The sequence below is a fragment of the Myxine glutinosa genome, chromosome 1, assembly GCF_964187855.1.
Source record: "Myxine glutinosa chromosome 1, kmMyxGlut1.1, whole genome shotgun sequence".
NCBI classification, from domain to species: Eukaryota; Metazoa; Chordata; class Myxini; order Myxiniformes; family Myxinidae; genus Myxine; species Myxine glutinosa.
Window position 1 is genome coordinate 151387456 of NC_136261.1, and position 27246 is coordinate 151414701.

General features: G+C 43.6%; 2 protein-coding genes across 2 annotated transcripts in view; one reads left to right on the forward strand and one right to left on the reverse strand.

The window, feature by feature from the left end:
- The window catches only part of LOC144892358 (uncharacterized), a 65804-nt gene that overhangs the window by 23357 nt on the left and 15201 nt on the right, over positions 1-27246 (forward strand). The gene's annotated exons all lie outside the window — the stretch shown is intronic.
- Positions 5624-27246, reverse strand: part of LOC137429760 (uncharacterized) — a 32782-nt gene continuing 11159 nt past the window's right edge. Inside the window, exons 3-5 of the mRNA XM_068119985.2 lie at positions 22831-23022; positions 15033-15176; positions 5624-6706 (exon numbers count right to left, since the gene is read on the reverse strand). Coding sequence (XP_067976086.1) covers positions 5751-6706; positions 15033-15176; positions 22831-23022 — 1292 coding nt within the window. The 3' untranslated portion in view covers positions 5624-5750. The remainder of the gene's footprint in view (positions 6707-15032; positions 15177-22830; positions 23023-27246) is intronic.

Below are 27246 nucleotides of genomic sequence, written 5' to 3' on the forward strand. Positions count from 1 at the left end.
TTCATTCATTCAATTGGGTGTACTTACTTTTTCCACATGCGAAATTTGCATTTATGTTTATTTAAATTATACAATGGACTACAAAATGTAAATGTTTCATGATATTTGTTATATTATATCACCTTTATCTATCAATATTGTTGAAATGAAGATCAAATAGCTGTATGTTGAAATATGTTGAAAAAGTCAAAACTTTACATGGGGTGTACTTACTTTTTCACGTGACTGTATATGGGGGTTAAGCACAGTGCAGTGCCAGGCAGCTATCATTAAACCTCATTCGGGTTCAGGTTGTATTTGCAGGGGGATAAATTGTAAATCAAAAGAGGTAGTATTAACACAGTTTAGGAATTTATTGTGGCCTCATCTGGAATATTGTGTTCAGTTTTGGTCACATATCTGAGGAACGACAGAGCTGCCCGAGAGAGAGAGTTCAACGTGGGTGGAGCTACTGGAGAGATTTCAGGGAAACCTAGAAAAAGCTTTGAGGAGTTGCTGAAGGAGACGGGACTTCGACATTAGAAATGAGGCATTTATGAGAGGATCTGATAGGGATGTTTAAGATAATGAAGGTTGTGGACAAGATAGGTACAGTGGAGTTTTTCAGCAGAATCGACAGTGGTAGTACCAGGGCCATCGACTCATTCTAACACTGTCATTAATCCCCCTCTTTTATTGATCTGTGAAATAAATACCCTGTGTTGGTTCTCTGATATTCCTCTAGATTCTCAGTAGTGCTATCGAACATCATATTATGCTTGGTCCCATACCCAACCCTACTTGCCAATTTTCTAATCTTCTGATCACTCACACTCCCAACTCCACACCCTTTCCTTTCCTGCCACAACTACTCATTTGCAATATGTCAGTGCATTTATTTTGTCGGCATGATCCCCTCCGAGTCGATGATCCTGCTGATCTCGGTTTTTAAAAAAAGAAGTAATGTAAAGCCACTGCAAAGAATCAAATAATTATTAGCTTTTTGATGGTGTGCATAGAACTTCAAGGACTCAAAATGAATATTTTTCATGAAAGCAGGAAACCAAAGCAGGATCGCTTGATCCCGAGTAATTCTTCTTCCTCTGGTCGGCATAATTTCATAGAACCTACAGGCCTCAAAAGGACTTTTCATCCAAAAAGACATCCAGAGCAAGGTGGCTTGGCTTCTCGATGAGGATTCTTTTTCTCAGGTTATAACATCCCTCAAGCGTCATACAGACTATATCTGTATTCATTCTATCGGTTTTTGGTGTGATTTTGAAAGTGGTGCTTAAAAACACCCCCACTCCCTTCAATCCCACTCCTCCCTCCAGGTCTTTAAAACAGCTGTTCACCACCATCTCTTATCTTCCCCCATCCAAAACCTTGATCTTTTCTACCCCCGCTAATTCACCACAGATACACTTTTTCGAAATTCCAACTTCTTTCCTGGAAGTCCTTTCAGTGTCCATATGTTTTATACCTCTCCCACCTCCCCCCAAGCCCTCTCCCTCCCACAGTTCTCTCGATGTCCCTGCTCTCAAATGTTGTGTTTGTGTCCTTCCCCGTCTCTCCCCATCTTGTCTACCGCTCCCCTTATTTTGTGTTTTATGTGTCGGTTTGTGTCGGTTTGACTTTTTGTGTGATTAATGTTAGCTCTTTCACGAGCCTCGATGTTGTATACAAAAAAATTTAAAAAATTTAAAAAAAGATTTCACGGTGCTTTGACGACGAGGCTCCTGACAGAAACAAGGATACAAGGGTTCAGACAGTGAAATAAATGTGTATGGCACCTTCCCATAGTTTGATGATCTATCCAATAGCGAGTTTGGCATAGACAACGTATAGTTCCATATGAGGTAGTGCTCATTGTGTGCTACTATAATGACTACCATATTGTATTTAACACAATAGTATTTGACCGACCCCCAAACTCGAGGGAGCTTCTTTAAATCTTACCAATAAATAAAATGAATTTCCATTGTAAAGACCAGTCAATGAAACTTTGGTTCATTATACCAAGAAGCTACTGCATAATAATTCTCATGAGAGGAATGACCATTACGAGCTGAGATGCATTTGAAAATTACTTGAATCACAATAAAAGTTGGGCTTAAAATAAAAATGACACAAAGCTATAGAAATACTAGAATATATATTTAATTGACATATAAGACAACAACTTATGAGATAAAATGGGGAAATAATGCATTCCAAATAAAATGTTAATATATGAAGACTGCTCCATACATTCGCAACAGCCCAATCATCTGCTCTTCCTTTCCTTCCTCCCCACTCATACGCACGCACAAAGTACACATTGCTCCGACCTAAAAACCTTTGTACATAGGTAATAAATATCTGGCCCTTACTATTCTGGATTGTATTTCCAAAAGACACATGAAAAACAAATAAGAGGCTTTAATTTCACTGTATATAATTTTCAGCATTTCAATGGCAGCGAGGTTTTCATTTTGTGCTCATTAAAAAAAAAAAAAAAAATTCAATTACAGAAGCACGGCCAGTAATCGAGAACAAAATTATATTTTCTTATTATATTTGATAAAGACGATTTTCATCTCACGTTTGAAATACCCTTGTGGAAGTTGGTATTGCTCTGCCATTTTGGTAATTTCATTGGTATAAAGGTCAAGCTTTTGGTGCACAAACTGTGATTAGTGTCCATTATGTACAATGCCAATTTAAATTGGTTTCTCAAACAGTATATACAACTTCAATTATCTTTGCTATCAGTTTCTGAAATGCTACAGTTCCCTTTTTAAATGTATCGCTCTGACAATCTCATCCGCAATGTTTGAACTTTTTCCTGATACCCTGTTTAGTACTAGTGTAGCTTTTCCCACCATAATCAATAATTCTGAATGTGATAATACTTTTACAAACTTTGCCAGCTGGTGGAAGTTTCAAATGATTCTGATAAAAGTGTTGAAAAACAATACATAACCAACAGCCATTTTATCACAATAAAAAAGGCAATAAACTTGAGGACTGAATGTAAGTCTTTTCCACCAGAACCAACAGCACAAATATAAATGCCCAGATAAGCAATTCCTACAAGCTCTTTCAATACGATAAACTTCAGTCCTTTTAACACGTTGACCGCCGCCACTTGCCGGCAGTCAAATGCATGTGGCACAAGCTTATTTCAGAAATAATTTATTTTCCTGTTGTATCCATCTCTTCTTTAGTCTTAGTTGAGCTGAAGTGAGCTTTGTGCCGATATCATATTTGCGCACTTTAGTGATTTTCACTATCGTATATAACGGTGCAACACAAATTTGATCATGATTATTACATCGATTTATGTTCATAAAACTGTGAGCAGATCATTTGTTGCGTTATCTGGCACGACAGTGTATTATGTTTACAATCCAATAGCATAATATTTTCAACAAGAATACTCATAGTGGCAGAACCTGGTGCACCCAGCACCACGAGTATACTCAGTCGGCAGTCAACGTGTTAAGAGCTTTTTTCATTTAAAAAAACCTCACATTGCAGGGATGCCTGTGCATCCTAAAAGGACATTATTGATTATTTTTGTTGTTCGGGTTTGACCAAGACGTTTCCATTTTGGTTTAAATGTGCCGATGAAATCCAGTGTAAGACTGCAGCAGCATGGCAAAGACATGTCCCTGAAAGATGCAATGTTACGAGTATATTTAACTGTTTAGAATCTGTATGATTCATTTCATATTACTGGAGTAGCCATGTCATGTTAAGTTGCTGAAATGCTGTATTCAGTAAATGCATATAAACAAGAAAATGACACTTTTAGCCAAAATGTGATTTATGTACTTGCTACTAAAAGTCAAAATGTATCAATCTTTTGAAACAATATTTTCTTGATATTAGATTCCTTTTCTATACTTATAGTATTAATCAATGCATCTAAATCAAGTACAGTCACGTGAAAAAGTAAGTACACCCCATGTCAAGTTTTGACTTTCTCAACATATTTCAACATACAGCTATTTGATCTTCATTTCAACAATATTGAGAGATAAATGTGATATAATATAACAAATATCATGAAACATTTACATTTTGTAGTCCATTGTATAATTTAAATAAACATAAATGCAAATTTTGCATGTGGAAAAAGTAAGTACACCCCTGCATTTATCACTACTTCAAATACCTAAAATTAGAATCAGGTGCACCAACTCAGGTGCAAATGATTAGAACATCGTAAGAGAGGATCTTGGAGGAACCTGTCTTATTTAAACCTCAGACATTTAGTTTGGTTTGCTCTTTGTTGTTGAAGTGTGCGGCGTCACCATGCGCAGATCAAAAGAGCTCTCTGAGGCCTTCAGAAAGAAGGTTATAGATGCCTACGAGTCTGGGAAGGGATTTAAAAAGATCTCCAAACAATTTGAAATCAATCATTCGACTGTCCGGAAGATCATCTACAAGTGGAGAAGATTCCAAACAACTGCCAACTTGTTCAGGCCAGGCCGCCCCAGCAAGTTCAGCCCGAGAGCAGACCGCAAGATACTGAAAGAAATCTCTGAGAACCCCAGAATGTCATCACGGGACCTACAGGTAGCTCTTGCCACTGTTGATGTCAAAGTGCACGAGTCTACCATTAGGAAGAGGCTGCACAAATTTGATCTACATGGGAGGTGTGCCAGGAGGAAACCGTTGCTGTCCAGAAAGAACATCAGGGCAAGACTAAAGTTTGCCAATGAACACCTAGGCAAAGAACAGCACTTCTGGAACAATGTGCTCTGGACAGATGCGTCAAAGGTAGAGCTATTTGGCCACAGTACCAGAAGACATGTTTGGCGAAAACCAAAGACAGCATTTGACCACAAGAACCTGATACCAACTGTAAAGCATGGTGGTGGAAATATTATGGTTTGGGGCAGCTTTGCTTCATCAGGGCCTGGGCAGCTCACCATCATAGAATCCACTATGAATTCTTCATTGTACCAGAGGGTGCTTGAGGATAATGTGAGGCCATCTGTCGGAAAGTTGAAGCTCAACCGAAGGTGGACCTTGCAACATGACAATGACGCTAAACATACCAGTAAATCCACCAAGGAATGGCTGAAAAGAAAGAAATGGAGGGTTCTGGAATGGCCAAGTCAAATCCCGGATCTAAATCCCATCGAGATGTTGTGGGGGGATTTGAAACGAGCTGTGCATGCAAGAAATCCCTCAAACATCGCACAGCTGAAATAATTCTACATGGAGGAGTGGGCAAAAATTTCTCACAGTCGATGTCAGAGACTGGTAGGCAGTTATAAGAAACGCCTACGTGAGGTTGTTTCTGCCAAAGGGGGCAATACCATCTATTAGAGCCAAGGGTGTACTTACTTTTTGCACATGCGAAATTTGCATTTATGTTTATTTAAATTATACAATGGACTACAAAATGTAAATGTTCATGATATTTGTTATATTATATCAGCTGTATCTGTCAATATTATTGAAATGAAGATCAAATAGCTGTATGTTGAAATATGTTGAAAAAGTCAAAACTTTACATGGGGTGTACTTACTTTTCCACGTGACTGTATGTCCTTGAGAGATGCATTCTGAATTTTTGGACGATTCAAAGCACTTTAAGTTCGAGTTCCCTTAATGATCACGTTATAAAGTCCAGGATTGTTTTTAAATTAACGTCTCAGGATATGATGAAAAGCATGCACAGTTACGTTTTTATCGAATGTTACAAGTTTATATATTTTTTGTTATTTTCCGTCTGGTTCCAACTTTGTCTTTTTGAACCTTGGTTTATTACCCTATTTGTCATGATTCTGTTCTACACTGTTAGAGTCAGCATCAACCTTTGCATTTTCATGGTCAGAATTTGCTTGTTCTGAGTCTCTGTGGTGGTACCTCAAATGTCTTTGCAACCAATTTGCATATACAAACGTCTTTCCACAATAACAGCACTTGTGAGGTCGATGTCCCATGTGAATCCTCCTGTGTACCTCCATGTTATCTAAACGTGCAAATGCTTTGCCACAAATAGAACACTTAAATGGGCGCTCCCCAGAATGAATCCTCATATGGACCATCATGTTATCCGAACGTCCAAATGCCTTGCCGCAAACAGTACACTTAAACGGCCGTTCACCTGTATGAATCCGTTCATGCTTTTGAAGACCAGCGGGTTGTGAAAATGACTTCCAACAAACAGAGCACTTGAACGGTCGCTCACCTGTGTGAATCCGTATGTGCTTTTGAAGTCCGCCCGGTTGTGAAAACGACTTCCAGCAAAGAGAGCACTTGTATGGACGCTCCCCAGTGTGAACTCTCATGTGCTTTGCAATGTAATATTGTGAAAATTCTTTGCCACAAACAGTGCAATTGCAAAGTTTCTTTTCGCCATCACGAATTCTCAAGTGTGACTGAACAGCTTGCATCCGATTGAATGCCTTTTCACGAACAAAATACCTATACTTGTACAAATTATCCCGTGTGTGGATCCGCATGTGCATTTTGAGACTAGATGACTGAGTGAATGTCTTCTCACAAACGTAACATTGATAAGGCTTCTCACCTGTGTGAACAGTCATGTGTCTATACAAATTGCTTTTGATGCTGCTAGCATAAGGGCATTGACTGCATTGGTGTGCCTTAACACGAGAGCCTTGACGGTGTCTTGACATGTGACGCTTCAAGGTAACCTCAGTGTGGAATGATTGGGAACATTTTGTGCAGGAGAACCAGTCTTCATGCTTCAATGGTCTCTCTGTAAAGACAATCCACATAAAGTTAGCCCAAGGACTGGCCCGTTCATTTTGGTAAATATTTATGTTTATTTCCCCCCCCCCCCCCCCCCCCCCCACCCCCCTCTGCTCTGCAAACATGCTCTGATTTAACAAGTTAAAATGTAAAATCGGGTTGACCTGTTAATGTTCCCATCAGTTCAAGCCAACACAATTTTACATTTTTAATTTGCCATTTGACTCATGATGCACAGAATCCAATTTCAAATTCCATATAATCATCATCATCATCATCAGTAGTAGTAGGCCCAGGTGTCCCCACTGGATACCTGTAATGAAATTGTATCTAAGTTGAACCCAGGTGTTATGCTCTCTCCAACCACTGAGAGGCGTCTATAAGAACTCGGACGAACATCGCCCCGAATCATTCCTGTGACATATAATCTGTGTGACCGTGTATACTCGAATGGTGCGTATATCTAGATGTTCCAGGCTTGCTTGCATTGATCGCTAATCACTTGACACCTCCATGATTATGTAATCCTGATACATGGCTTGATTATATCTTACAGGTGTTGCCAGAGATCGAATTTGAATTAAACCTACCATTAGGACAATGTTGTGGATTTGACTTTTTACAACACTTAATTCAAATTCGTCTCTTCGTCCCGAACGAGTACGAGACCCGAACGAGTACGAGATGGCTCATAAGATGATCCAAGTGCCTGTCTTCGGAGCAGATCCCCAGGCGACGGACGCGGCCGCCGAACTGACACATTGGCTGAAGATCTTGAATAATCAGTTCAATGCTCAGGAGGCCGTCACCAATGAAACAAAGCTCACTGTGCTGCAATCTAAGGTGCACCATGCCGTGTACATGACCATCGAACAATGTGAGACGTTCGATGATGCGGTGGCTGAGCTGAAGCGTATCTACATAAAAAAACGAAGCGTGGTCTATCCCGACATTTGCTTGCGACTCGTCGACAACAGCCCACGGAGACCTCAGATCAATTTGCTCAAGACCTCCGACGCCTACTGAAGGAAAGTACCCCTGTGGTACACACCCATGAACAAGTCTGCGATGACCTTGTCCGCGATGCTTTCGTCTCAGGTCTATGGTACTTCTTCAAACAAGTACTTCAAACTTGCAAATCAGCATACTTTCAGCTGCGAAAGATCGCATCCATTCGCCACTTTCTTACTCCTCAAGCTGCTCTAGCTCTGGTCTGTGCCCTTGTCCTCTCAAGGCTAGACTATTGTAATTCGTTGTATGCTGCTGCCCTCAGTTTCTCTTGGATAAGTTACAAAAGGTTCAAAACTCTGCCGCTCGTCTTGTCTGTAAGGCGAAGAAGTCTGACCATGTTACTCCGCTGCTTGAATCTTTACACTGGCTGCCTGTCTCTGCTCGTGTGCAATACAAAATTTGCACACTATGTTATAAATCATTGTGTGGAACGGGACCTCACTATCTCTCCGATTTGCTCACTCTCTATGAACCTCGGCGACGGCTTCGTTCAAGCGACGACTCTATGACCTTAGAGCAGCCGCGCACCAGCACCAAGTCGTTTGGCGAGAAATCCTTTTCCTTTGCTGCACCTCTGCTCTGGAATGACTTGCCTTCCTCTGTTCGACATGTTGACTCTCTTCCTGCCTTTAAAACCTCCCTCAAAACCCATCTGTTTCACAAGTCTTTCAAAGTCTAAGTCCTGTTTTCCCTTTGGTTTGAGGTGGGACAGAGATCGAGAGTATGTCTGTGTACATGTGCGGAGGAGGGAGGGGGAGTACACATCTGTGGGTTTTGAATGGGGGGGGGGGGGGGGGAGAGGAATAGGGCAAGAGTGAAGGTGTGTCTATGTGTGTGTATGTTTGTGTATGTGTGTGCGGTGTGTGTGCGTTCGCATGATAATGTAAAGCGCCATGAGGGTCGTTTACTCTGCTTGATTGGGCTATATGACTCCTTTATTATTTATTATTATTATTAAGGTCGCCGGTCGTCAGACAAAGACTACTTGAAGCATCCGAATTGACACTAGCCGAAGCCCTTCGGTTATCTCATGTGTACACCGAAGCACGGGAACAATCCGACGCGTATGAACGCCCATACGCCACTGCGGGGATATCTCGACAGACCCGACCGGAGAGAGCTACCGCCGAGATCGAGGATGCTGCCTCGGCTCCTCCGCCGGAATTGGGGACCACGGATACTCTCAAGGATCCCGATCCGGGATTGACGGTGGCTGCTGCACCAGGACCCAAGTCAGGAAGTAACGCTACGTGCTATTTCTGCGGGAATCAGAATCATCCCAGGTCAGTTTGCCCAGCTAAGGACGCGAAGTGTCATTTGTGCACAAAGACGGGACATTTTGCAAAAGTTTTCCGAGCATTGCGAGGCAAGCGAGCTCGCTCGACGATGAATGTGCTTATCTCCGAGCCCGCGGCACGAACGGCGCACCTCGCCCGACTTTGATGGGGATCGCCCCTCTTCGTGGGCCCCGAGCTGAGAGCTCGACCTTGATGAGACTCGCCGCGCCGACTAAACAAGTGTCGCAAACACTTCAGTACGCGGCGCGACCGTCCTCGACAGGCATTCTTCGGACACCCTGCCAACTTCCGGGATCGGCCACCCGATCGGTGAATGCTGGCTTCGAAACTCCGCGCGTGGCACGAGCGCCCTCCGGAGGCGGCACGATCGACCTACAAGCTACTTCAACGGCACGAAAGACATTAGCTGGCGTCGGATCCACACGCGAGGCTTGAGCGCCTCCCCTCGATGACTCGATAACTACAGGGCCACCTGACCTGTCTCGTGCTATAATCCCACTTATGATTGAAGGAATTTTTGCAAATGCTTTAATCGACACAGGATCCACGGATAGTTATGTGGATCTTCGGCTTGTGCAGAAACATGGATGGCCGATTCTTGGGACAAGACGCAGAATCTTTATGGCCTCTCAGGGGCTATGGCTTAGCACAAAAGGGGAATGTCGACTGAAGCTTGTGATTAAGGGTCGAATGTTTCCGGATGTGCATTTAATTGTCTTACCAGCATTATGTGCAGAAGTTTTGCTAGGACATGATTTTCTCAAGCGACATGGACGTTTGGAAATGGAATTTGGTGGTACTGATACACTTGTTGTGTGTGCTCTTGCAGGGATGGAAATTGAGCCACTGTCGCTGTTCCCCAATATGACCACGGACCTGTCGCGGTTAAATCGCGACGCTACTCACGAGCTGACGCGCAATTCATTGCGGAAGAAACGACGCAGCTACTAAAGGAAGGTATCATAGAACCGAGTCGGTCGCCATGGCGGGCCCAAGTTCTGGTGGTACGAAGCGAATCGCATCACAAAGGCATGGTAATCGACTATTCGCAGACGATTAATCAGTTTACCCAGTTGGACGCCTACCCACTCCCGGGAATGGACTCCCTGGTTCGACAGGTGGCACAGTATTCGGTCTATAGCACTCTCGATCTACGTAGTGCGTATCATCAGATCCCCATCTCCGTGGCAGATCACATCTATACTGCGTTTGAATCAGGTCAGAGGTTATACCAGTTCACCCGGCTACCTTTCGGGGTCACAAACGGGGTCACTTGTTTTCAGAGGGCTATGGACGACCTCATCGCTAAGGAGAACTTGACAGATGTCTTCGTTTATCTGGATACTCTCACGGTTTGCGGGTATGACCAGGAACATCATGATGCTAATCTGAAGCGCTTCCTCGAGGTCACGCAGAGGTATCGCTTTTTTTTTTTTTTTTTTTTTTTTGTATACTGAATCGAGGCTCGTGAAAGAGCTAACATTTATTTCACAAACAAATCAACCAGACAAACAAAATATACAAAAGAGGGAGCAGAAGCCAAGATGGGGAGAGAAGGGGAAGCACACAACCACAACATTTGAGAGCAGGGAGAAGTGTGGGAGGGAGAGGGCTTGGGGGCAGGAGGCGTGGGAAGGGGAGGGGGGGGGGGGAAGAGGTATAAAACACATGGGGACCGAAATTAGCGGGGGTAGAAAAGATCAAGGTTTTGGATGGGGGAAGATAAGAGATGGTGGTGAACAGCTGTTTTAAAGACCTGGAGGGTAGAGTGGGATTGAAGAGAGTGAGGGAGTTTGTTCCAGAGCCGGGAGAAAAGAGGAATGAAGGAGTGAAGGTGAGCAGAAAGTCTTGATTTTGGCAGTTTAACCATAAGAGGGTTGCAGGCAGATCTTGTGCGACCTGTAGGAATATTTGGGGGACAGAGCCCAGAGAGGGCTGGGGGGGCAAGGCCAGAGAGGAGTCGGTAGAAGACGGAAAGACCACCAACCTGCCTGCGGTGAGTGAGTGAAAGGCCCTTGGAGTAAGCTTCATCGCGGGAGATTCCAATGATTCTGAACGCTTTGGTTTCAACAGCGTGAAGACGGGCTAGGTGTGAGGCAGGAGCACCAGACCAGAGGGGAGAGCAGTATTCCATAGAGCTGCGGATGAAAGCCTTGTATGTGGTGAGGAGCTCAGGTGTGTCAAGGAAGGACTTCACACGACGGAGGATGCCCAGTCGGCGACTGGCTTTGGAGGCCGATGGTGACTAAATGAGGCTAAATGTCGCTACTCTACTCGCACGATAGATCCCCTGGGGTACACGGTGACCCACGGCTCTGTAGCTCCGGATAAGGAGCGTCTGCGACCCTTGCTCGACATGGCCCCGCCCTGCGATCGTGCTTCGTTGAAGCGCTCTCTCGGGCTGTTTGTTCATTATTCCAAGTAGGTTCAAAATTTCTCCACGAAGCTCCGCCCACTTGTGGATTGTGAAGCGTTCCCTAAAAGCCTTGCTGCCAAGGCCGCTTTTCATAGCCTTACGTCCGACATCGCTGGCGCCGCTGTGGCGACGATTGACGAAAATAAATCCTTTGTTTTGGACAGCGATGCGTCGGATCATGCGATAGCTGCAACTCTCTCTCAAGGGGGGCGCCCTGTGGCCTTCTTTTCACGGACTCTCTCCTCCGCAGAGCGGAGACATTCGTCTGTCGAAAAGGAGGCGTATGCCATTGTCGAGTCGATCAGGCGTTGGCGTCCCTATTTGCTCGGACGATGCTTCCAAATTATCACGGAGCAACAGAGCGTTGTTTTATGTATGACACCCAGCATGCTCAACGCATTAAGAATGAGAAAATCACTCGCTGTTGGATCGAGCTCGCCGATTTCTGCTACACAATCAAATATCGCCCTGGGCGGGATAACCTGGTTGCTGACGCTTTATCGCGGCCGGCAATGTGTGCGAGCCTCACCTCTTTTGAGGACCTGCATGATTTGCACCTTGTGCCATCCCGGGGTGACGCGTTTCGCTCATTTTGTGCGCAGTCGTAACTTACCCTACTCTGTAGAGGATATTCGTCAGCTCTGTTGCACTTGTTCTGTATGTGCTGAACTCAAACCGCGTTTTTACAACCCTCCTATGGGAACGCTGGTCCGAGCCACTAGGCCGTGGGAGAGATTGGCGATGGATTTCAAAGGACCACTGCCGGCGTCACCAGCTTCGAGTAACTCTCGTTATCTACTCACGATCGTTGATGAGTTCTCGAGATTCCCTTTTGCTTTCCTGTGCGTAGATATGACAGCCGCCACGGTTATCCAGTGCCTGGAGAACGTGTTTTCTATGTTTGGGAATCCGGCCTATGTGCATAGCGATCGAGGCGCGGTGTTCCTGTCCCAGGAAGTGAGGAACTTCTTACTCCAGCATAATGTCGCTTCTAGCTATACTACTCCGTATAGGCCGCAGGCGAATGGACAGGTCGAACGCTTCAATGGTATTACTTGGAGAGCCGTTACACCGAGTCTTAAGTCCCTCCGCCGAGGCCTAGACAAATGGGCTTGGTCGCTACCAGTGGCACTGAACTCGATCAGGACTTTATTGTGTACGGCTACCAATCAAACTCCCCACAAATGGATGTTTCATCACCCGAGGAGTTCGGGTAGTACTCGATCTTTACCGAGTTGGCTTGCTGAGCCGGGACCGGCTTACCTCAAACATGCAGTTCACATGAGTAAGTATGACCCACTAGTGGATAAGGTGCAGGTACTCCAAGCTAATCCCGAGCACGCTCGTGTGTTGATGTCTGATGGACGCGAGTCAACAGTCTCCGTACGCCACCTGGCCCCATGCGGGGATATTGACGAACCAGTTTACGAGTCCATGGACTCTCCCGTTGATCCGCCTGTGGTGTATTTGCCGGCATCCTCACCGCTAAACGCTCCCCAACCTGTAGGCCCTGTGGTGCCACCGCCGTCACCTGACTTAGGCGGCTACTCCGACGCAGGGGACTCCGGTCTTGGGGTTGTAGTACCCGGTAGTTTCCGGACCCGTGCCGGGAGGGAGATTCGCCGCCCTGACCGCTATGGTTGGACCGACTGACATGGACGGACAACTGCTGCTCACTGCTATTATTCTGCTGCTATATGCTGCTAGCTTGATCCCTGCCTTAGCGGAAGTGTAGTTTTAACGGCGGGGAGAATGTAATGAAATTGTATCTAAGTTGAACCCAGGTGTTATGCTCTCTCCAACCACTGAGAGGCGTCTATAAGAACTCGGACGAACATCGCTCCGAATCATTCCTGTGACATATAATCTGTGTGACCGTGTATACTCGAATGGTGCGTATATCTAGATGTTCCAGGCTTGCTTGCATTGATCGCTAATCACTTGACACCTCCATGATTATGTAATCCTGATACATGGCTTGATTATATCTTACAGGTGTTGCCAGAGATCGAATTTGAATTAAACCTACCATTAGGACAATGTTGTGGATTTGACTTTTTACAACAATACCCACAGCCCAAAAGAATCCAGCCACTCCGACTGGATTCCCCCAGAGATCTAGTAGAGAGGAAATGTTAAATAGTTATCTGTATTGTGCGACTTGAGAGTAAGTTGCAGTTAAGTGGTGTACAGTGTCAGGTTCAAGATGACAGCACGAGCAGAACGGGTCTCAAGTTGGTCGAGTTTGTTGTGATAGGTTTTAAATGTGGGGTGGTACTCGGAACAAAGTCTAAATAATGTTACTTTGGAGGAGCACGGGAGGGTTTATTCAGATGAATGGATTACGAGGTATGGATCGTTGAGCATTGTATTGGTGGGCTGTAGCTGCAATGATAGTAGTGGCGATGTGATTGTGAACGATTTCCCCGAGACGTGTTTAAAGGTGGAGGTGGCCCGTTAAAAACAAGGTTGTTATATTAGGTTGCTGGTGACATCTCTCTGTGTCAGAGGGTGGGTATGATTGGACTAGTGGTGACATGGGTGTTCAAATGTTTGAGTGGCATCAATGAAGCATGTGCCTCTGATATGAAGATGGGGTTGGAGGGTGAGTATTTTTGTTTCAGCGGCGAGATGATCTTTGTTTGCGAGGTGGGTGCAGCCTGTGATGGTTCTGAGTGATTTGTTTTGTATTATTTGAATTTTAACGCATTGTTTTGGATATGGTGGGTTCCCAACTTGGGCTCGCGTAGTTAACAGTGGTTTGGATAAACTGTTTGTAAATCGAGTTAGGGATTATTTTTGTTAACGAAACTTAGTATTGGTTAATGCTTTTAGTATGTTAACCTTTTGGTCAACTTTAGCTATAATTTGTTGTATGTGTTTAGAGAGGGTCATGTGAAGGTCAAGTGTGATTCCAAGTATTTTGGAGTTTTTATTTAGGGAGTGAGGGTTGTTGGTTGTACATTGTGGTTGTTGGATTCACGTTTGTCCGGGGTTAGGAGAGTGATTATTGATTTAGTTGGTGACACGTTGTTTCGGTTAAATGTGAGCCAGTGTTGGAATGGTGTTGTGTTTTGTTGGAGTAAGCGAGTGGCTGTATTTATGGAGTGGTCTTGTGCTGCCATGGAAAGGTCAACTGCACAAGTAAAGATTGTCACAAGAGGAAGAGGTTCTGGAATGTCATGGAGAAAGAGAAGAAAAAGTGCTGGGGAAAGGACAATTATACATTATTAACAATTATACAATTTCATTTCAGAAAATATCACATTTGCAAAAAAAAAATCATTTATGCAGTTTAATGTCTTAAGCCATAAGTCGGTTCTGTGGCGAGGCCTGGGGAGGAGGGAGGGTGAGGGTGGGGTAGGAATTATCGACTTGTACGTCAAAAACACAGTAAAGTGAATGAGCTCTTACACGAGCCTAGATTGTGTCTACAAAAAAAAAAAAAAAATCTGTACTGAGGAAGAGCAGGAAAACTGGCATACAGACTGCACTTGACAAACGTATTGTTATTATGCATTATAAAAAGCAAACAGCTTAAGTTACCCGTCCAAACATATTTATCACATTACTCCAGGAGTGAATTCAGTGAAATGCATCGGGCTTACCTACTGGAAGATGGCCAGCACTGCCAGCCTCCTCAAATGAGTAATCAAAGGGCTCTTCTTTAACATGTACAAGATTCAAAGTACTTTCATAAGAGTCGGGAACATCATGTTGGAAAGATCTTTCATCCAACTGATCCGCTTCATCTGCACACAACTCAGCATCAGCCAAATGCAAGATATGCACAATGTAGAAGGAACAAGAAGTATATCCAAAGCAAATATTTGTGGTTTAAAACTTTGCACACTTGAACAAAACATGTAATAAAACAACGTATCATAGATGTAAACTGTTTCCATAACCACCCATCCCCCACAACCTTTAAATCCCATGTGCTCTAAAATATGCAAAATATTCATATGAGTCAGCATTCCTAAGTGAGCACTTATCTCGTCATTATGTGATCTCTGGTTTAAATCAGATGCATATTGTAGTGTCGACAGCTCTGATAACGCGGACCCGCTACGGTGAAGCGATGGCCAAATTAAAGGGAATCACACTTGAGTGGTTAGCATTATTTCCCCAAGCCGGAATGCAAATCACGCTGGTCGCTTGAGCGACCGTTTAACAAATCCTATCTCCCCACAGGGACTAACCAAGGCAGGACCGTTTGGATGCTAGTGACAAATTGGCGGATTATCAGGTGACATGTACTTAAGGAATACCAACATATTGAAAGGAGACACAGGCCAACGAAAACGACAAAAGGCAGACTGAAAAAATAAAGATAAATAAGTCAATAAATACACACTCAATAAACCTAAATTCAGTTTTAAAATATAAGAACTGCATGCACTCTTCCATTCATGCACAAAGGGGAGAAACCAGGCATAGTCTTGAAGGATACAGATGGGCATGGTCTCCAGAACGAAGCACAAGGAAGGACTGCAAGGTGACACAGGTCAGCACTCCGGCACCCACAAAAGTGGGCTAACTCCGCAATGACGCAGAGACCCCAGTAAAAGCGTAAACGTCCCCAGCTCTGACCAACTCAATTGTAGCACTCCTCCCATTTAGAGTACACTCGGATTAAAATAGAGCGTGAGGAGAGTAGCGAAGTGCAGGAGAAAATAGCGGGAGAGCAAAAGAAAAAAAAAAAGGGAGCGAAAGAGAAAAAGAACGAATAAGTCTGTGTACGGTCTTTCAACACCACCCTCCCTTCCACCTACGGCCATGCACCACACAGTCAAACATTATTTATTCATTCCTTAGCACCAGACAATGAGGTGGCATGTCGCCATAGCAACGTCATGTCGATGGAGTGTCGCCACTGGTGCTGCCAAACCAATGATGCGACACCTTGAAGTGTACCAATGGCAGCACGGCCTCGGGGGTCCTTGTGATGTCTGGCACCACGCCGGATGCCATGTACTCATGGTGCAGGAGGCAAGAGGGGTTTATTGGTCCAAACACAAACCAAGACATCCCAATGCACCCTTCTCCTACTTTGCTTAGGGACCTTGTGTGGTTTTACAAGGGCCACGTACAAATTAAACCTTCCTACATTATGCCAATACCAACTATAACCACCCCTCCTGGCATACATAAGAACAGAACAACTTTACTCTAACCGGTTCCTGAATAATGAATGAATGAATGAAAATGAATGATCGTTTTAAGGCCATTTTCCCCGCTAGATCGGGGGTTAGCCTTGCGGGCCCCATGACAATCATGGTTCCCTGTTTGAGGCAATGTTTTTATGGCCGGATGCCCTTCCTGACGCCAACCCTTAGTCGCCTCTTACGATGCGCAGGGATACGGTGTACCTATTCTAAACCGGGGTACACACCGGGATTCCTGAATACAAAAAAAATGTTTTAACCTACATAAATACACAGACCACGCTAACCTAACTAGCTACCTAATTTGTACGCCCTCCAAAGTAAGAATATGACGATTTGTCCATTATCACTTGCTGTCCTCAAGTAATATACATGTCCTTCCTTTTTGACAGGACCAGACTTGTTAGGGGCTCTGGGGTATCTTCTTTGCAAATGACATAGCTCCCAGTTTGGCTGAGCTAATTGTTGTGATGTTAAAGGTGCTGTAATGTCTACGAGTTGGAAATTTTTGGATATGGTTAAATGTCTTGCCAACATCAAACATTCTGTGCTCTTCTTGTATTTGACTTACTAGCAAACACCACCAGATAAACACAAGAATATAAATACACCTACCCCTCGATTTACAAAGTACACAGTACACGTTCTTGAAAGGTCATCTTGAAGGAAAGCAAAATTCTGCATAATCAAACCCTATTTTCTATTTGACTTCAATTATTACGAGCATTGAACCCATCGCTTCGCTGTAGGTAGTTGCACAACAAAACATGTGTATGTCACAGTACAGAATACAGTTTGTTGGCAGTCAATATTTGCAATTAACATGAGCACACTTATTCATTAAAAAAACAATATTATAAATTGGTTTTATGTTCCCAGGCATCAGTACGTCTTTTTTTTTTTTTTTTTGCAAATTGCAAAATGCATTTCTCATGAAGTTACCACCATAAAGGCCAAGCTTAGCACGAGAAGTAGTGCTGTAATAATGCCCCAGACGCAACACTATCTTACTACACCGACATCTTACTAAATTCATCATCCCGGGGTCTGGCATTAAGCCCGTCGCCTATGGACGTCAGATAATCAGATATGTGGGTTATGTTGTTCAACTGCCATCAATGAAGTGACAGGATGAGATGGGTTGAGTGCTGGACGCCAGGATAATGTGCATGCCCGTAGAGGCCCAGTCTAGCGCGAGACGTAACATCGTAATAACATCACAGCAAAAAGAGCGTGACAGACAGAGGGATGGATGGACGGAAAAATCTGGCTACTTTAATATATATAGATAATTGGAGATGCGCTCCAACGGAATACATGTCGGCCCAAAGATAAAATAAAAACACCCTTAAGAATACAGCAAACCTTTTTTTAAGAACATATTTAATATAAATTTGATATGATAAAATATGAATAAAATGTCACAGAAATAAATAAAAACAAGTCAGGAGACGACGATTGTTCACGAGCGAGCGGTATTCAATGACAAAGGACGGACTATAACCGAAACAGGCCTGGACAGGCCAGGCCCATAAATGTCAAAACGAAGGTTACTGACCTGGAAATGAGATAGAAAATAATGTATAATCAGTTATGAGGTTAGTTTTTTTTTTTGTTTTTTTTGTATACAAGATCGAGGCTCGTGAAAGAGCTAACATTAATCACACAAAAAGACAAACCGACACACAAAACACAAAAAACAAGGGGAGCGGTAGACAAGATGGGGAGAGAGGGGGAAGGACACAAACACAACATTTGAGAGCAGGGACATCGGGAGGACTTGGGGGGAGGTGGGAGAGGATTAAAACATATGAACACTGCAAGGACTCTGGGGTGAATTACCGGGTGTAGAAAAGATCAAGGTTTTCGATGGGGGAAGATAAGAGATGGTGGTGAACAGCTGTTTTAAAGACCTGGAGGGAGGAGTGGGATTGAAGGGAGTGGGGGAGTTTGTTCCAGAGGCGGGAGAAAAGGGGAATGAAAGAGTGAAGGTGAGCAGAGAGCCTAGACTTTGGCAGTTTAACCAGAAGAGGGTTGCAGGCAGATCTTGTGCGACCTGAAGGAATATTGGGGGGACAGAGCACAGAGAGAGCTGGGGGAGCAAGGCCGGAGAGGAGTCGGTAGAAGACAGAAAGACCACCAACCTGCCTGCGGTGAGTGAGTGAAAGGCCCTCGGCGTTGACTACATCGCAGGAGATTCCAATGATTCTGAAAGCTTTGGCCTCAACAGCGTGAAGCCGAGCAAGGTACGAGGCAGGAGCACCAGCCCAGAGGGGGGAACAGTATTCCATTGAGCTGCGGATGAAAGCCTTGTATGTGGTGAGGAGCTCAGGTGTGCCAAGGAAGGACTTCGCACGACGGAGGATGCCCAGTCGGCGACTGGCTTTGGAGGCCAGCTTGGAAATATGGTTTTCCCAAGAAAGATCATGGCAGATAGTGAGACCCAAAAGCTTGAGCGACAGAACTTCTTGGAGAGGATTGTTGAGAAAGTAGATGGGAGGGTTGTCCAGTCGGTCCTTTCGGAGAGACATTGTAAGAGTGTGAGATTTGTCAGGATTGAAAGACATGTTCCACTTGTTTGACCAGTCTGTGATTTTGTCCAGGTCTGCAGAGAGTGAGGAGGCTGCAGACTGCCGATCTGAGGGATGAGGAATGAAGCGACAGAGAGTAGAGTCGTCAGCAAAGAGATAGAGAGGATTTTCAAGAGAGTCAGAGAGATCATTGATGAAGACCAGAAAAAGCACAGGGCCCAGAACACTACCTTGGGGAACTCCAGCCTGAACAGGAAGAGGAGATGAGAGAAACCCATTCAGGGCCACACGTTGACTACGACCAGAGAGGAAGTCCGCCAGCCATGCGTGGAGATTTCCATGGATACCAAAGGAGGAGAGTTTGGAGAGCAGAGCAGGGTGCCAGACCGTATCGAAGGCACGTGAAATGTCAAGGGAGACAGCTCTAATTTCCTGTTTGGCGTTGAGGACCTCCATCCATTGTTGAGAAAGCAGAAGCAGCATGTCCAGAGTAGAGTGACCAGGTCTGAAACCAAATTGATGATCAGAGATCAAGCGATTGGAGAAGAGGAAAGATTTAATATCTGAAGCAATGATGGATTCCATGACTTTGCTGATAATTGGGAGAAGGCTGATTGGTCTGTAGTTGCTGGGATCTGTTTTTGCACCTTTTTTGTGCAAAGCGGTGATGTTGGCTGATTTCCAAGCAGATGGCAGATGACCTTGAGCAAAAGAGAGGGTGAAGAGAACAGAAAGAGGGAGTGAAAGTGCAGAAGAACATGATTTTAGGACCCGTGGGCTGATGCCGTCAGGACCAGTTGCAGAATCAGAGTCGAGGGTTGCCAGAAACTTTTCCACCTTGTCAGGAGGAAAGGACACAGAGTCCAGGAGCAGCTGGGTACGACTGGGTACGGTGGGTACAGAGAGGGATGGGTTTGGGACACAAGATTTAGAGGCAAACACAGAGTTGAGGCATTCAGCTTTTTCACGTGCGGAGTCAGCCGTTAAGCCGTTTGAGGTGAGGGAGGGGATGGAGGGGGAACAAACACCAGAAACAGATTTGACCAGACGCCACCAGGATTTGGAAGAGGGAGACAGATAAGAGAGTTCGGTCTTGAGAATGGTGAGATATTGTTTCCTGGCTCTCCTGAGGGTGGACACACACTTGTTTCGGGCTTTGTGAAAGGAAATGAGATTTCCTTCCGTTGGATTTGCTTTCCAGGAGACGAAAGCAAGTTGTTTCAGGGCAACAGCCTCACCACAAGATTCCGTGTACCATGGACGGGAGGAAGGGTATGACAACTGAAGACGAGATGGTATAAATCTGTGCATGAGAGAGAGCAATTTACTTTGAAAGAATTCCCAGGATGAGTTGATGTCAGAGGCGGTAGAGATGGGAGACCAGTCCAGATGATTGATGGCTGCTTGAAGACCGTGCCAGTTGGCCTGAGTGAAATGCCAGACTCGTCGACGCTGAGGAGGCTCTCTGAGAATGGTCAGAGAGATGTCCACTTTGACAAGCACATGATCAGATGAGCCGATTGGAGCAGAAGAAGAGCAGCAGACATTTTCAGGGAAGTTTGTCATAACCAAATCCAGAAGAGAAGATGCTCCGTTGACTGAGATCCGGGTCGGGAAATTGTGTAGTTAGCTACACAATACCGAAAATTCGGTGAAAAATGAAATGAAAAAAAAAAAAAAAAAAAATGAAAAATCGAGCTCCGTGGGGCTAGACAAATGACATTGGCCTAACCAAATATCGAAACCCCTGTCAGATTCCACCAAACCCCTCGGAGAAGATGTAGCTTGAACTCATTACCCCCGAAAAAGACACCTTTTTTGGGCGTGACCGCCCACAATGGGCGCAATACGCCCACTCTAGGCAGGACACAACTAGATCATGATATCAACCTCCCACCCAAGTTTCATTAAGATCGGATGATATCATCGGGTAGTTATGCTGCGGACAGACAGACACACACACATACAGACACACACACATGACGAATATAGTGGTCACTTGATACCTCGTGAACCAAAAGCTTCCCAGCAATTGAACTGATCATACAGTATAGTACAAAGTGCGATTAACACAACCGACTTTCCTAAAACAAGCCAAGATTGAGGGGGAAGGAAGAAATGGACTGAACCATTCTGCAAAATAAAATTTAACGTAATATAAAATGATTCCAAACAAAATGTTAAAAAAGTGAAAAACCAAAATGTAAAAACCCCAATTTATATGTTACGTTGTAGCGAAATCCCATATAAATAATTGCCATTATCATGAGGGGTGTACGTATTATTATTTATAAATAAACCATACTATTTTGCTACAAAATAATCTAACATACCAATATAACATACCGATGCCTATTGTTCAGAACTGCTGTGTCAACATAAAATAAATGGATGATTTTGTCTCGAACACAAATTTTTATACCAAAATATATGTGCCTGACTAAACATCACTGCGAATGCGCAAAGAGGTACAATTTCAAGTACCCCAATATCTGAAAATGATCATTTGGTATTGATCCATGCATGTGCAGTTTGGTGCTTTTATCACAAAGTGCACAATTATGAATATTTGGATTATGCCAGCACACTATATGATAATCATTTGAAAATAAAAAGATGAACACTGAGTATTAAACAAGCAGGACATAAAAACAATAGATTACAATCTATTGGAAATTGGATCAGGCCAAACAGTGCATATAAATAATGTCCACAATCAACCATTCTGTGAAAAAGTTCAAAGAAGGGTCAAATGCAGAAGTTAAGAACAACACGGTGAGAGATATATTCTGATTCTGATGCATCATGCGCTCTTACAGAGCATTGGTGCTGCAGAAGCTGTTTCTGGGAATGGGTTATACTGGGTGGTTTGTCATTGCCTTCCCAGTAGTAGTTTATTTATTTATTTAATGGCCACAATTATTCCCATGTTCTTGTAGGGGTTACTGGGGAAGCATAGCTCGAATCTTTCACGAACTGGCTGGTCAAGCCTGACGTTGGACTAAGGTTAGAGCAGGTAATTGGAATCCGTTCATGGTGCCGGCCATAGCTCGCCTACACTTTACGAAGGACACCGTGGGATCTTTAAACGTCCACCAGGTAATACCGGCAGACAGGAAGCCAATTCAACGTTCATACGAGGGACGCCACACACATTGATGAATCACCCTGTCTGCGAAATAGCAGGGTTTATAGCTGGGACGATATATTCGAACCCAGATTAGAGAGCTGAGAGTCGAGTGTGCATAACTCAAGGCTATCCTGGAGATATATACTGCTTGGTATTCACTTTCAGCATGGCAAGAGAACATTTATAATCCACAGAGCAGCAAAGCATGGTTTAGATTTCTTGGGCTTTGATGCACTCAGCATTCTTTTAAATTAAATACAAGTTTGCTAACAAGGAACTTCATCACGAGAGGCCATGAGGCCCATCAAGCCTGTGCAATGGTTGCCAACTTATGGCTGTTTGTCCATGCTGTATCCTTTTTAAATGACGAGTTAATAAAATAAGTAGCACGCACCATTTTTTTTAGTTTTTGCTACGACTCAGCCGTGGTCGGGTTTGAACCGCCGACATCCCAGACTCAGCGCGGATGCTCTTCTAAGCATTACGCCACTGAGTCTGGTTCTTCACTCAACAATTAATCTGTGAGATTCTTAATAAATTGGAAAACTTTTTGTTTTAAGCGTGTGATGTTGCTTACCAGTTTCAAAGTAATCGGTATCAACACTGTGCCTCTTTTCTTCGTTTGTTTTCGTTGAAATGTCACTGAGAGACTTTGTAGTGCTTGAGTGGTGACGTTTCTGTGTTTCCAATGCAACATCATTTACTGAAGAGGGAGGTGGTGTACTGGAGGTCCTACTACTGCTAACATTCACTGGTGGAATCACAACACCTGCAAGAATCACAAAACATATTTGACGTTTTTTATATACAGCTTTCCAAAGCAAAAACTGGCTCAATGAAATTATGTGAATCATGTGAATCTATGCATATTACAACTCTCTCAGTTATGCATAGTTATCGACAACCATGACTCCCAAAACTGCTTCAAATATCTGGTGAAAATCAAAGCAGGAAATTGAAGTATGTTAAAAAGATGCCATACATCTTAAACAACATGCAGGACTTCATTGGCCAGACCTCATACGTTACAACCCAAACTGTATACACATGTGTGCATCAACGTTGTTGTTGTTGACTAAAAATGGTTTCTACAATGTTTACTAAGGAATTATGAAAGAGCAGCCGAATGTTGAGTGGGGTTTTGACTTGCACACAACATTTATTTACAATTCGATTATTTTCTATGCATTCATTCTTAAATAAACAGTAATAGTGTGGAACGAGGAAGGAGGGGTTAAATATTATAACGATAAATTGAAAAAATTATCTCTGCAATCTGATAACTTTTCTGAGTTAAGAAGACAGAAAAAGGAATTCTATAGCACACAACGTATCCGATGAATTGTTCGATTCAGAGCATAAATTGTTAAAAGGTGTGAATTTTTTTTACTAGAGTGGCCTGAAAAAATATTTACCCTCTACCAATAATGCCAAATTTAGATAAATCATGCAGTAACAATTTTTCCAAATGAACTTTTTTATTCATAACTGAAGAGATCAAACGAAACACTGTTATAGTTGCAGGAGGTTACATTCCAGGAATACCTGCAAAAAACATGTACAAATCAATTTCACTGGTTGCAAAAGTATTCAACCCCTTAGTTCAGTACTCGGTGGAAGCATCTTTTGCAGCACTGACTGCTACAAGTCTTTCTGGGTAGCATAGGTCTCTAGCAGCTTTGCACAGTGAGATGGTCAAATCTTTGCCCATTCTTCACCTGCAAATTGCTTTCGTTCTGTTAAGGTTTATCGGTGCCGTCGATGGGCTACAATCTCAAGTTTCGCAATAAATGGTCAATTGGGTTCAAGTCAGGACTTTGACTGGGCCACTCAAGAACATTTATTTTCTTCTCATTCTCCAGTGTGGCTTTAGGTTTGCACTTCGGACTACTGTCTTGTTGAAATGTGAATCTCCACCCAAGCTTCAGATTCATGGCTGACTCAAGCAGGTTTACATCAAGAATTCTCCTGCACTTTTCACTGTCCATTGTCCCTTCTATCCTGACAAGCTTGTCAGTCCATGCTGATGAAAATCAGCCCCATAACATGATGCTGCCAACACTATATGCTTGACAGTCTGGATGATGTTGACAGGGTGATGTGTAGCATTCGGCTGGCACCAAGACGTTAACGCTTTGAATTTAGACCAAAAAATTCAAATTTTTGTCACGTCTGACCACAAAACCTCTCCACATTATGGCAGTATCATTAAGATGCTTTTTTTGCAAATTCCCTACAAGCTTTTAGATGAGTCTTTGTCAGTAATGGTTTCTTTCTTGCCACCTGTCCAGAGAGGCCAGCTTTGGGAAGGGAATGGAACATTTTTGATTGATGAATACTGACCCCTATCTCGGCCATAGAGCCTTGCAGATGTTTCAAAGGCATTGTTTGATTTGCAGTGACATCCTGGACCAGTTTCCTGCTTGCCCAACTTGATCTAGGTAGAATCTGGGTGGTATGATATGCTTTCCAATTCTTAATGATGGATTTCACCATACTCAGGGATAATGAGTGACTTTGAAATACAGTTGGACACCGCTATTCGTGGTTCCGCTATTCGTGGGTTCCGTGTATTCGTGGTTGATAAAATGTGATGTGATAAGATGTGATAAAATGTTATACTTCTCCCCCCCCCCCCCCTCCCATGCCCCCCCTCCCCAAGCCCTCTCCCTCCCACACATCTCCCGATGTCCCTGCTCTCAAATGTTGTGTTTGTGTGCTTCCCCTTCTCTCCCCATCTTGTTTACCACTCCCTCTTTTTATATATTTTGTTTGTCTGTTTGATTTGTTTGTGTGATAAATGTTAGCTCTTTCACGAGCCTCGATTCTGGATACAAAACAAAAAACAAAAAACAGAGTAACCAATCACAAATGGAAATAATTATAGAATGCTCTTATTAGAGATGTCCATGCAGTTTGTAAGAAGTTTATGATAATGTACTGATATTATAACATTATACTCGGACTGCTAATTTGTGCAGTCTCATTATGTGGCTACACTACAGGAGTAATCAAGTACTGTGGTAACCAGTGAAGTGTTTGTAGAAGATTGAAGCAATGATTGATGAAGTGTAAATGAGGCAGTGATGTAGGGATTGTTATGTGATGGCAATACTGTTAGCTACTCTCTAAACCAACATCGTCCTTATCTTGTTTGGGACCTTTTTTAGACTGTAGTTTGTCATCCCGACATTGCCTTTTTAATTTACCATAAATTTTTTTATTCACTTGTCTCTAATTTTTTGCAATGTGGAATAACACAATGGTACGGTACTCAGAGGATACTCAATCTTGGAGCAAAAGTGCCAAGATATCTTAGTCAGCAAAGTCAAACACTGCACATGTGTTCCTATATTGTCTTACGTAACCCTGACTGTATCTTGCAGCTCTGTCTTATTGCTCGTTTCTCAAAGCGTAATGTCTTCATCCAGCCTCATGCCACACAAGGACCTGCACTTAGAAATGCCAAAATACCTGGTGTGGTTTCCCTCTAACCAATAGGGTGGGGACAGAAAGGAGGGGCGGAGCCTCTCGAGAGGAATTTATGTATGCACGGCCAGACGTGAAAGACACTCGTGGTTTTTACCGTTTTGTTTACTTGGTGTGAATAAAACTTATATTATACACTCGAACTGCAGGTGTCCTCGATAAACTACTACGAGAGTACGAAGATGTACTCCAACCTTTGTTTTGTATCAGTGGGTGCCGGTGGGGCCGGCATTTTTTATCCACGTCATCCCCACGTTAGTATGTAGAGTCGACAGTGCCAGCACACTCTCTGATAATAGTTTCGTAAAATTAACTTCAATGAAGAACTTTATCAAGACAAGATATAAGTATTTATCTGAAGTATCCAAATCCTGGTTCTGAGAAATCAGAAGACCTCGGTAATACTTGAGTAGATTCTCGCCAGACAAAAATAGTCACTATAAATCATCAGAAAGCCGTTAGTCAAGCACATTGTACACGTGACACGCTTTCTTATCTGTGCATGCGCATAGCAAGGTTCAGGGTTGATCGAGTAGGCGTGGGGAAGGGCGTGGCCTCGCCAAACTACGATGGCCTCGGTTGAGCACGAGAGAACACGCTCTCAGAGAGTATCTGTAAATATTTAACTGGAGAAATAAACTGGAGAAACAAATTATAACAAAGGATTCTGCACCAAGTAAATCTCCAGTCATTGCCATTGAGAGAGGCCCAGCTGAGAAATACACCGTCTGAATAATTATTGTATTATTTGAGTAGATGATGTTCTACTACTGATTTACAAATGTTGCAGTACAAATTTTATAGATGTGCCCACCAGTGGTGTTTTGAGGGTGTCTGGCATTATTTAAAAAAAAATTTGAAATAACAATTTTCCCTCTCCCCCCCCCCCCCCCCCCCCTCTCCCTCCTCTCCCGCACTCCCTGCTTCCACGTTCCTCTCCCAAATCCCCAATCCCAGTAGCCATAGGTAAGAGGGCATAGACATAAGGAAACTAGGATCTTTATATTTAAATATTAATATTAATGAATTGACCATTGACCACTCAAGACGAAGCAGTATGCCAAAACAAAGATGAAAGGATCACTAAATGTCAGTTCAAAACTTATTAAACTAGGGGGCCCGTTGGTCAAATTGGACCAAATTTTAATTGGGGACTTTTGGATCTTTGGGAACTTTTGAGTCATCAGGGTCATCTGGGTCTTTTTGGTCCTTGGGGACCTTTGGATCATCCTGGTTTTTTGGGTACTTTTGGTTCATTGGGACTTTTTGGTTATCTGGGTCTTTTGGGGGCTTTTGGCTCTTTGGGGACTTTTGGGTCATCAGGGTTGGGTCATCTTTTGGGTCATCAGGTCATCGTGGACTTTCGGGTGATCTGGATATTTTGGGTCATCAAGGACGTTTGGGTCATCTGGGTGTTTTGGGTCAAGTATTTTGGGTCCTCGGGGACTTTTGGGTCATGTGGGTCTTCGGGGTCATCAATAACTTTTGGGTCCTTGGGGACTTT